This window comes from Convolutriloba macropyga, chromosome 6 (genome assembly GCF_964194025.1).
Source record: "Convolutriloba macropyga chromosome 6, txConMacr16.3, whole genome shotgun sequence".
Classification (NCBI taxonomy): Eukaryota; Metazoa; Xenacoelomorpha; order Acoela; family Convolutidae; genus Convolutriloba; species Convolutriloba macropyga.
Window position 1 is genome coordinate 63,455,571 of NC_134473.1, and position 12,712 is coordinate 63,468,282.

The 12,712-nt window shown below is 36.3% G+C and overlaps 2 protein-coding genes across 3 annotated transcripts in view; both read left to right on the top strand.

The window, feature by feature from the left end:
- The window catches only part of LOC142341852 (heterogeneous nuclear ribonucleoprotein H-like), a 567,627-nt gene that overhangs the window by 387,179 nt on the left and 167,736 nt on the right, over positions 1-12,712 (top strand). The window lies entirely within an intron of this gene.
- LOC142341840 (cyclin-G-associated kinase-like) lies at positions 746-5,026 on the top strand. The gene has a single exon (XM_075393100.1). It carries the CDS (start codon positions 794-796, stop codon positions 4,565-4,567), a length of 3,774 nt encoding a protein of 1,257 aa, XP_075249215.1. The 5' UTR covers positions 746-793; the 3' UTR covers positions 4,568-5,026.

A 12,712-nucleotide genomic window follows, 5' to 3' on the forward strand; every position in this document is an offset into this window, starting at 1 on the left:
TCCTCAAAAACGAGATAGACAGTCAACGCCCGGAGTAAATTAAGTTTGTTCGCGTAGAGCTTTCCGTCTTTCGAGGCTTAATTAAGTATGTGATTAACCGAAACTGTTTTGAGATATAAATTTGTGGTGTGAAGGGCGGTTCCTTGAGTTTGATCCCTCTTCCCTCCCCCACTTGAGCACCAACCCCCCTCCAGTCCCTGTACATCGTTGCACCTGTAACCCAGCGTGCTTGACCCCCCTCCCGCTCACCCCACGCCCCGTCAATTAATTTAAAGCCAGCCTCAATAAACCTAGGGCAATGCGCCCGACGTTAGTCGGTTATGTTTATAGCTGTGATTAATTTCTCATGAACGAAGTTAATAGCAATTATTGTAAACGTGTGTGTCTTTTTACGCAAAATTTTTGCTTGACAATTTTGACATTTCGAGTGACTTTTACGCCCTTGACTTTTTGCGTTTCGCGTGATCTAAAATTCTCTCTCAATCACAATTTCAAGAAGCTGAACTCAATTGGCGTTAATTTAATACTAAAAGTCAACTGAAAAGTGCACCGAAACTGGTGTCATTTTTTACTCTAAGTCCTAATAGTGGTATATGTTAACCTCTGTGGTTATTTGAAGCCCACTATTGAACATCTTAGTCCCTTTTAGGCTCCCTCTCCCCCCGACTGAAGCAGGCTGCAATTCATTTAGAGCTCCCACTAGTCGTTCGAGAGCAATTTTTCCGACGTTTTGTCGGTTATGTTTATTGGTACTGAGGTCGTTGCCATATACAAATTTGTTTTATAGAGTCCCATGTTGAAATCCGCTTTGGGATACCTTGCAGGGGCCAACTCACAATTCGGTGCTTCCTCTCCTGGAGGGAACAATGATTTGGTTGGGAGTACTTTAGAATTGGGCAACTATAACTTGCGAGTTAAACGGGTAGTTGCTGAAGGCGGCTTTGCTGTTGTATTTGAAGCAGCAGATACAGCCAGCAATAAAGTGTTTGCTGTAAAACGGCTGCTTGCGCATGATAACGAAAAGAAAAAAGAAGTTGAACAAGAGATCAGTTTTTTAAAGAAACTATCTGGACACCCGAATATTATACGTTTTGTCACAGCTGCATCGAGCCAGAATAATGTTTCGGGTGGTATGGAATATATTGTTGTCATGGAATATTGTCCCCGGGGCAGGCTAACTGATGTTCTTGCAGCCAAGTCTAAGTTGTCCAGAGATGAGGTTATCAGTTATTTTTACCAAATCGCACGAGCTGTTCAACATATGCATTGCCAGAATCCTCCAATAATCCATCGAGATCTGAAACTGGAAAACGTTCTTATTAGTAGTAGAGGAATTCTGAAATTGTGCGACTTTGGGAGCGCAACAACCGAGGAATACCACCCGGATTATTCGTGGACAGCTCTTAGACGGTCCCAAGTAGAAGATGAAATAGTTTGTCATACCACTCCAATGTATCGAACACCAGAAATGTTAGACCTCTATCAAAATTTTCCAATCGATAAACAGCAAGATGTGTGGGCGTTGGGTTGTACCTTGTATCTGTTATCTTTTGGTACCCATCCGTTCGAGGATTCGGCAAAGTTACGCATATTGAATGCAAACTACACGTTAGAAAATAAGGATCCACAATTTGAAGTGCTGCATGATTTAATCAAGGGTTGTCTTATGGTGGACCCACGTCACAGACCAAGTATCAACGATGTTGTTCAAAGAGTTGAAGAGATTGCAGAAGCTTTGCAAATTAATTTGTCGTCTCTTCTGAAGAAAAGTGCGTCGAGTTCCCCCATGCATGAAACCCAGACGCCGATTTCAACTGCTCCCCCTCCTCAACGAGAGCCTGTTGCAAGTGAAAATAGACCCGAGGTTAATCACAATTGCCCTCCGAATAATTCAAGTTCCACATCCGATGCATCCGGTGCAATGTTTAGCTCTTTCAAAAGCGGGGCTGCTAGCTTTCTATCAAATGTAAAAGAAACTTCTAACAAAATGATGGAAACTATGTCAAGTTACGCTAAAGGTGAACTCGACATATCCTACATTACGTCCCGAATACTTGTCATGTCATATCCTCGAGAGGGAATACAAGGAGCCGTACGGAATAACATCGACGATGTTAAAGCTTTTTTGGACGCCAAACATTCGGGCAAATATGCACTGTACAATTTAACTCTCTCTACATACAGGCACGAAAAATTTCAGAATCGTGTTTCTGATTGCGGTTGGCCCGCCAAAAAGAGTCCCAATTTGAACAATTTGCTCATAATCTGCAAAAACATGTCACAGTGGTTGAAAATGGATGCCAAGAACATTGCTGTTATTCACTGCATAGATGGTAAAGCTCAGTCGGCATTAGTAGTGGCTGCGTTTTTCGCTTTTTGCAATATGTATCAAACTTTAGGGCCGAGTTTGCATTTGTTCACACTTAGGAGAACAGGAGCCGGCATTATACCATCCCATAGAAGATACATCGAGTACGTTGCGGATGTTTGCAACTCCTCCGAGCAGCATTCCCAAATCATTCCTCACCAGAAGGTAGTTAGGTTTACCAATCTAATCCTAAGACCAGTGCCATTAATCAACAGCCAGAGAACAGGTTGCAAACCGTTTTGCGAAGTCTACCAAAATGAGAGCAGAGTATTTACTACGTCACAGGAGTACGATGCCATTCCAGGTTTCGACAACAGAGACGACTGTGTCATGATACCTTTAGAGATCGATTTATCTGGCGACCTCACTTTCATTGTCTATCACGCCCGTTCTCTCCTGGGCGGAAAAGTGCAAGCAAAAAATATTTCCCTCAAAATGTTCCAGTTTCAATTCAACTCTGGGTTTTTGCCGGAGAACAGTTGCTCCATTAAATTTGGCCGATTTGATTTGGATTATCTGGAAACACCCGACCGATATCCCGATTTGTTTAATGCATGCTTAAACTATGAAGTAACTGATCGTAGCTCAACAGTGGGACATAAGAAAAACTTTTCCTACGAATTTCTTAAGAATAAAGACTTGAGTCCATATTTAGTTGTCAAAGACGACAGTGAACTTAACCAAATTTACCAACAAGTCGGTGCTCCTGAGCCGAGAAGCCACAGAGCGCATGAAAATGAATGCTTTGAGTTTAAAAGTTCAGGGTCAGGCAATAAAGCGTCAGAAAATCTTGGAAATGGCTTTCCGTTCAACAATGTCAGTAATGGCCTTGAGAACTCAGCTGACAACCAGTTGAACCAAACGACATCAAGCAATGAGGATCATTTGCTTTTGGTTTCGTCTGAAACGGACGCGTCTTCACCATCGCGGGCGTCTCCCGTGCAAGATTACATTAATGTCGCTGCAGCAGAGGATGTTCCGAGCTTACTCGACTTTGGAGCCGATGAAGCAACTCCCAAAGCGCAAACGATAGCAGCAGATCCTTTTGCAGGTAACTTTGACCCATTCTCAAACGCTGCTGCAAGTACTGAAGCCAACTTCAATTTATTCACTGACGATCCTTTCGGCTCCAGCAATGCGAAGCCCAGTCAGCAGCAAGATAATACGACAGACCTGTTCGGAACCGAATCGCTCTTATCGCAGTTTGATAGTGTTGGGATATCGGCGCCTCCGAGGCCAACAACACCTATTGGACCTGCAGCTTCACAAAAAGAGATTCCGAACCTGCTGGGAGACTGGTCTGATGTGGTCAACCAACCCAGTTCGCAACCAGGCCACTACAATCAGCAGTTTTCAAACAAATGGAATCCATCAGGTAATGCACAAGGTCAACAAATGTACAATCGATCTGTGTCAAATGTAAATGCGAACCTTGGGCTAAATAATGCCCAAAGTAATGGTAGTACTCTGGACCCGTTTGGTTCGCTAGATCCCTTTGCTAGTCAAAAACCAACAACACCCGAAACCCACAGAAGATCAAATACTAGCTCAAATGGTCAGATGCAGCAACAGGCTGGTTTTGGAATGTCTGCGGCCAGATCACGATCAGTGAGTCCGAACCCGGCAGCGAGACACCAAATGCCCACAAGTCAACAACAATCAACAGCCAATCATTCTACCTACCATCAAAGTAAACCAAATTACAACTTGAACATTCCTCCTCCAAGCAGCGCTTCCGCAGGCGGAAATTCAGGCGGCTCCAAAACGGGCATTCCACCCAAACAAAACAAAACTGACTTTGCGGATTTACTCGGAGGCTTCAATGTCTCCAGTACCGCAACAGAAAGTGGAGGAAAGTCCTTGAAAGACTTGAGAAACCAGCAGCAGGCTCAATACATGGACCCAGACGAGGTCAAGATCCGAGATTGGGTGGATGGAAAAGAAGGCAATATCCGAGGGCTGCTTTGTAGTTTGCACAAAGTTGTGTGGCCAGAATCACCATGGGAAGAGTGCGGGATGCACCAGTTGGTTACCCCTAGTGATGTGAAGAAAATGTGGAGAAAGGCTCTTTTGGCAACACATCCTGACAAACAGGTGGGAACCGCAAACGAAAAGATTTCCAAAATGATCATGATTGAGTTAAATGACGCGTGGGACAAGTACCAAAACAGTGGTGCTCAGTCACTCTATGGAACCTAAAACGGCCTTGAATTATTTGAATAACTGTTAAATGTTCGGTTCATAATTACGATTCATTTAATGATTTGAAATCCAGTTAACAATTTAGCAAAGAGTCCATGTTCGCAGCCGTACGATATATTTGATTTGTAAATTTTCAGGCGTCAATGGCGCTGGTATTAGTGATTAAAGTTGTGGATACGATAGTTGATACTTTCTTCAAATATTGCAATTGTATTTTTCAAGTTACTTGTTCGGCGCTTTGGTCCAATTTCCAATTGTGAATTCAGTTTAGTGTGAGTGCACTTGCAATGAAGCAATCATTATCATGTACTCATATATGTCTTCAGCAACCCCTGGCGTGTAGTGCATAACTTTTACCCAATTATCCGTAGAGTGAAAGAGCAAATTTATTTGATAGAGTATATTAAAATTTGGGGTCGCTCACATTATACCCCCCCCCCCCCACGAAATTAGAGGCACTCCATTATTGTTGATTACCATGATTGTTGGATTATACGTTATGTGACCATTAGCTGGGTGGGGGAGGGGGGTATAATGTGAAAGACCAAAAGTTTGATTGAATTTGACGTGTATTGTATATCTCTATTAGTTTAATGTATATTGGAATATAGAAGATGATAGCAGCTGAAGTCTGGCCTACTTTAGCATGGGACGACTCGCACTTTATTACCGACTGAATGAAGTATTTTAAACAATGTTTGCATCCATCAACCATTGTACAAAATATAAATTGTAGAATAGCTTCTTATCCAACTGAATTGATTATAGCAATTTCAAACTTTCCGTCTGCGCACTAAACTCTGCATTTATGAACGCAATTGTGAAGGTGAAACATATCAGCTGTGCAAAAGACAGCAACTGAGCCAAACCTGGTGTTTTTCACCTAAATGAAAAAGCTTTCAACCGATTACAATTGGTATTGAGGTCGCTTATCAGCTTTTTAAATGGTACACTTTGACGTAGTTTTTACATTTCCTCGCAGTTTCTTGTGCACAATTAATTTGCTGATGTTTAATTGCTCTTGAACAAAGTTTGTAGCAATTATATAATTATATAGGTCCTTTTATGCAATTTTTGTGTAATTTTGTTTCGTCTAACCACATGATTTCTTGTCCTCCAAAATGAGATGAACAAGTAAATATCGGAGTGCATTAGGGGATCTTAGAGCCTTTAGGCTTATTATACTCAGCATGCAAGTCACTGAAACTCTGAAACTGTTTAATTTCTCTCGAAGATTATTGTAAACGTGTGTCTTTAAGCAAATTTTTCGCTGGACCGTTGTCGACTTTTCGAGTGATTTTTACGCCCTTGACTTTCTGCATTTTGCGCGATCTACAGTTCTATCTTGTTCACAATTTCAAGCAGGTGAACTCAATTTGCGGTAATTTGATACTAAAAGTCAAACAAGGCGGCTCGTTAATGTGCGATTGCACATGATGTTCCGACCCGAGCTCATCTACTTTTTTTTTACTAAATTGAGTCAACCAAATGAAGAAATAACAAAGATAGATGTTTGAGTTTAAAACACTCGTTACACAACCTATCTACTAATTGCATTACATAATGCCATGCCTTATTACTGCGCCGATGAGATCTGACCTTAAAGAGACTACGAGACAATAAAACAACCAAAAAAAATTAGCAACAACAAAAAGTTCTCGGCAAAAACTGAATATCTAAATTTAAAAGCACATAGTAACAACGTCAAAATGCAGTCGGATAAAACCTTAACTACTCAAATTTATTTTCTCCTAACTATACAGCTGACGGAAAGTTTTCTTAATGAGACTATGTTACAAGTCAACAAAGAGAACGATCAATGAGGCGAAACTCAAAACTTAATCAACATTTTTTAAACCCAGAAATTTCACAAGTCCTAAAAATCATTAGCTTTTAACCAACAAATTCTTGATAAATTACCAAAAAGTTTCTACAAAACCAAAAAGCTTGTCTTTGGTTAGTTTAAGCCTTAGAAACCTAAAAGAAAAAGCCAAAAGAAAAGGCTAAAAAACTAAAAACTATTTGAGAAAACACAAACTATTGCTACCATTAAAATCATTAGCTTTTATCTGAATATTATGTATTTTTAATTAAATTCTTATTTCTACTAATTAAGCTGCAGGAATTATACTGAGAGATTAAATAAGTTTATTTGGGCCACATTTGTAAACCATTGGGATCTGTTACTACGCGATTTTTCTGAAAGAAGAGAAAAAGAAGCGCAAAGAATGACCACTCAAAAAATGTTTATAAAAACGCATACTGTCCATCAGTAGATATGTTTTTGTTGGAATACAAGAAATTGGATGTGACCTCTCACTGATGAAAATAAGTTACAATTTGACGAAAAGAACAACAAAAACTGAAAAGTTTGAAAGATGTTTGAAAATGTATATCATAAACTTCAAGACTAAAGTCTATAAACTAACTAAATCATTCGGGTAAAATCATTAATTCAATCCTCAATTACAAGCCTAAGAGACATGTCATCAATTTACGGCTACCTAAAGAACAAAAACCGCAATTTCAAGAAAAAAATTGAGAAGTGTCGAAGGCATTAAAAATGAACTTTTCACGAAAAACTTTTCTATGTTCAGTCAATTTTTTAACAGCAATGGGATCCCTATTTTTTATCAATAAGTTTCAAAAAATCAAATATGAACAAATACATTAGAACCACGAAATTTTTGAGAAAACTCGTATCAACGCCATTAATTTCATTAGCTTTCAACGGAATCCACTAAATAGGCCAATTTTTGCCTCCATGGGACAACAAGTTTGTTGGCCATTCATATTTGGTCAATAATATCCTACAACAAGTTAATGAAGATGAAAACAACAAAGACAGGCAACAACAAAAAATTCAGTAAAAAAGTGCCAGAAGAAAGTGTCGAAGCAATTTGAATCATAAGTTCTTCTCTGAAAACTTCATATATGGTCCGTTGAAAGTCTTCACTAAACCAATGCGAACTATAGGTATTAGGATAATGTGATAAGATTTCAAAAGCATCCAAAAATAAGAAAAAAGTACCCGAAAAAAAACTAGTGGCATTGAAGGTTTAAAACTAATAGGTAGAAGATAAAACCGCTAACCAGATTATTTTTGGCTGCCTTAGAAATAAAGAGGGATCCTGTAAGTACTAAGATTGACTAACAGTCCACAAAAAAGTTTAGGATCGGTTCTTGTTCAAAAAATTTTTCGAAAAACTTTCTTTAAAGTCTTAAAAGCCATTAAACACAAAAGCTTTTAACGGAGGTCAAAATCTACGCTCAGAAATAACGCGATGGTAGGAAAAAGATATTTGTCATGCATAGATGATCAATAAGAGATCACAATAAGTCTTAAGACTATCCAAACAACAAAAACATGCGAAAACCAAGATGCAGTAGAAAAGTGCGAGAAGAATATTTCGAAGCCAATTACACCATTAGCTTTTCTCTGAAAACTTCATCTGTGATCCATTGAATGTCTTTCCCGAGCCAGTGGGATTAAAATAATTTTTGGATAACGTGTATAATATTTGGATAATGTGATAAGAGTTCAAAAGTAACCAATAATACAAAAATATCCAAAAATTTTTTAAAAATTTTGAATTCTTGTGTTATTGAAGTCATAGAATCAATAGTTAGAAGATAAAACTGCCAACGAAATTTATTTTAGTTTGAGTAGAATGCAAGTGGGTTCTGTCAATTTTGAGACTGACTAACAGTTCACGAACATTTTATGATTGGTTAATGTTCAAAAAAAAATTTCGAAAAATTATTTTTCTTAACAGCCATTAAATTCAATAAATTTCAACGGAAGTCATTAAATACGCTCAAATATGCTTCAATTGGAGTATGTGGATGTTTGTCATGCATAGGTGATCAATAAGACATCACAACAAATCTTATGACTATGAAAACAACAACAAAATCAGGCAAAAACCAAAAATTCAGTAGAGAAGTGCGAGAAGAAAAGGTCGAAGCCATTTGAAACCATAAGCTTTTCTCTAAAAAATTTATCTGTGATCCACTGAACGTCTTTTTGAAACACCGAGCGTCAATAGGAGCTGTCAATTTTAGGATAATGTGATAAGATATCAAAAGTAACCATTAATCCGGAAATATCCAAAAGATTTTTAAAACTTTTTGAGATCTTGTGTCATTGAAGTCATATTACTTAAAGTTAAAAGAGAAAACCGCCAGCTAGATCAATTTTGGTTACAGTAGGACAGAAGACGGTGCTGTCATTACAGAGACTGACCTACAGTTCACGATAATAAAATTATGATTGGTAAATGTTCAAAAAAAATAATGATCGAAAGTCTTAACAGCCATTAGCTGTCCACTCAAGGCACTAGATATGCTCACTACGGAACATATTGCACTGTTAGTCAATGAGTTCATGCCATAAGACTCCAAAAAAATTAGTAAAACCTCAAAAAGAAATTCAAAATTTCATTTAAAATTGCGAGTCGAATTTTAAAAAAACATGAGCAGTTCCTTGAAAACGATTTTTTTGTTAATTGGGCTTCATTTGACTGTAAAGGAGTGTTGTCAATAACGGAACGTCGACATGAAAAGTGACTTGTCTCTGGGTGACTTAAAAAGCCAAAAAAGTAGAAAAGTTTTATTAAAAAAAGAGCTCTCAAATAGATTTTGAATTTTCTTGATATCGAAGCTCCCTATGAGACGAGAACTAGTCTTTTTTATCGCCTTTAGTCTTTTAGGATCACAAAATTGGTTCATTTTTTGGCAAGAAATTGAAGTTTGAAATACTATTTTTATAGAAAATATAATTTGAAGAAGAATCAAACTAAAAGTGAACAAGTATCCCGTATTCACACAAAACTTCAATCCTCGATAACTCAACTTACGGAACATTTTGCACTGTTAGTCAATGAGTCCATGCCATAAGACTCCAAAAAATTGGTAAAAGCTCAAAAAGAAATTCAAAATTTCATTTAAAATTGCGAGTCGAATTTAAAAAAAAACATGAGCAGTTCCTTGAAAACGATTTTTTTTGTTCATTGGGCTTCATTTGACTGTAAAGGAGTGTTGTCAATAACGGAACCTCGACATGAAAAGTGACTTGTCTCTGGGTGACTTAAAAAGCCAAAAAAGTAGAAAAGTTTTATTAAAAAAAGAGCTCTCAAATAGATTTTGAATTTTCTTGATATCGAAGCTCCCTATGAGACGAGAACTAGTCTTTTTTATCGCCTTTAGTCTTTTAGGATCACAAAATTGGTTCATTTTTTGGCAAGAAATTGAAGTTTGAAATACTATTTTTATAGAAAATATAATTTGAAGAAGAATCAAACTAAAAGTGAACAAGTATCCCGTATTCACACAAAACTTCAATCCTCGATAACTCAACTTACGGAACATTTTGCACTGTTAGTCAATGAGTCCATGCCATAAGACTCCAAAAAATTGGTAAAAGCTCAAAAAGAAATTCAAAATTTCATTTAAAATTGCGAGTCGAATTTAAAAAAAAACATGAGCAGTTCCTTGAAAACGATTTTTTTTGTTCATTGGGCTTCATTTGACTGTAAAGGAGTGTTGTCAATAACGGAACCTCGACATGAAAAGTGACTTGTCTCTAGATTTTCTTGATAATGAAGCTCCCTATGAGACGAGAACTAGTCTTTTTTTATCGCCTTTAGTCTTTTAGGATCACAAAACTGGTTCATTTTTTGGCAAGAAATTGAAGTTTGAAATACTATTTTTATAGAAAATATCATAATTTGAAGAAAAATCAAACTAAAAGTGAACAAATATTCCGTGTTCACACAAAACTTCAATCCTCGATAACTCAATTTACGGAACATATTGCACTGTTAGTCAATGAGTCCATGCCATAAAACTCCAAAAAAAATAGTAAAACCTCAAAAAGAAATTCAAAATTTCATTTAAAATTGCGAGTCGAATTTAAAAAAAACATGCAGTTCCTTGAAAACGATTTTTTTGTTCATTGGGCTTTATTTGACTGTAAAGGAGTGTTGTCAATAACGGAACGTCGACATAAAAAGTGACTTGTCTCTAGGTGACTTAAAAAGCAAAAAAAAAAACTAGAAAAGTTTTATAAAAAAAAGAGCTCAAATAGATTTTGAGTTTTCTTGATATCGAAGCTCCCTATGAGACAGGAACTAGTCTTTTTTATCGCCTTTATTCTATTAGGATCACGAAATTGGTTCATTTTTGGCAAGAAATTGAAGTTTGAAATACTATTTTTATAGAAAATATAATTTGAAGAAAAATCAAACTAAAAGTGAACAAATATCCCGTATTCACACAAAACTTCAATCCTCGATAACTCAACTTACGGAACATTTTGCACTGTTAGTCAATGAGTCCATGCCATAAGACTCCAAAAAAATTGGTAAAAGCTCAAAAAGAAATTCAAAATTTCATTTAAAATTGCGAGTCGAATTTAAAAAAAAACATGAGCAGTTCCTTGAAAATGATTTTTTTTGTTCATTGGGCTTCATTTGACTGTAAAGGAGTGTTGTCAATAACGGAACCTCGACATGAAAAGTGACTTGTCTCTAGATTTTCTTGATAATGAAGCTCCCTATGAGACGAGAACTAGTCTTTTTTTATCGCCTTTAGTCTTTTAGGATCACAAAACTGGTTCATTTTTTGGCAAGAAATTGAAGTTTGAAATACTATTTTTATAGAAAATATCATAATTTGAAGAAAAATCAAACTAAAAGTGAACAAATATTCCGTGTTCACACAAAACTTCAATCCTCGATAACTCAATTTACGGAACATATTGCACTGTTAGTCAATGAGTCCATGCCATAAAACTCCAAAAAAAATAGTAAAACCTCAAAAAGAAATTCAAAATTTCATTTAAAATTGCGAGTCGAATTTAAAAAAAACATGCAGTTCCTTGAAAACGATTTTTTTGTTCATTGGGCTTTATTTGACTGTAAAGGAGTGTTGTCAATAACGGAACGTCGACATAAAAAGTGACTTGTCTCTAGGTGACTTAAAAAGCAAAAAAAAAAACTAGAAAAGTTTTATAAAAAAAAGAGTTCAAATAGATTTTGAGTTTTCTTGATATCGAAGCTCCCTATGAGACAGGAACTAGTCTTTTTTATCGCCTTTATTCTATTAGGATCACGAAATTGGTTCATTTTTGGCAAGAAATTGAAGTTTGAAATACTATTTTTATAGAAAATTTAATTTGAAGAAAAATCAAACTAAAAGTGAACAAATATCCCGTATTCACACAAAACTTCAATCCTCGATAACTCAACTTACGGAACATTTTGCACTGTTAGTCAATGAGTCCATGCCATAAGACTCCAAAAAAATTGGTAAAAGCTCAAAAAGAAATTCAAAATTTCATTTAAAATTGCGAGTCGAATTTAAAAAAAAAACATGAGCAGTTCCTTGAAAATGATTTTTTTTGTTCATTGGGCTTCATTTGACTGTAAAGGACTGTTGTCAATAACGGAACCTCGACATGAAAAGTGACTTGTCTCTAGGTGACTTAGAAAGCAAAAAAAGTAGAAAAGTTTTATAAAAAAAGCTCTCAATTAGATTTCGAATTTTCTTGATAATGAAGCTCCCTATGAGACGAGAACTAGTCTTTTTTTATCGCCTTTAGTCTTTTAGGATAACAAAACTGGTTCATTTTTTGGCAAGAAATTGAAGTTTGAAACACTATTTTTATAGAAAATATCATAAGTTGAAGAAAAATCAAACTAAAAGTGAACAAATATCCCGTGTTGACACAAAACTTCAATCCTCGATAACTCAACTTACGGAACATATTGCACTGTTAGTCAATGAGTCCATGCCATAAACTCCAAAAAAATAGTAAAACCTCAAAAAGAAATTCAAAATTTCATTTAAAATTGCGAGTCGAATTTAAAAAAAAACATGAGCAGTTCCTTGAAAACGATTTTTTTTGTTCATTGGGCTTCATTTGACTGTAAAGGAGTGTTGTCAATAACGGAACCTCGACATGAAAAGTGACTTGTCTCTGGGTGACTTAAAAAGCCAAAAAAGTAGAAAAGTTTTATTAAAAAAAGAGCTCTCAAATAGATTTTGAATTTTCTTGATATCGAAGCTCCCTATGAGACGAGAACTAGTCTTTTTTATCGCCTTTAGTCTTTTAGGATCACAAAATTGGTTCATTTTTTG

Excerpts from the sequence above, each read along its gene's own strand:
- LOC142341840 (XM_075393100.1), top strand. The coding sequence starts at position 794 with ATGTTGAAATCCGCTTTGGGATACCTTGCAGGGGCCAACTCACAATTC.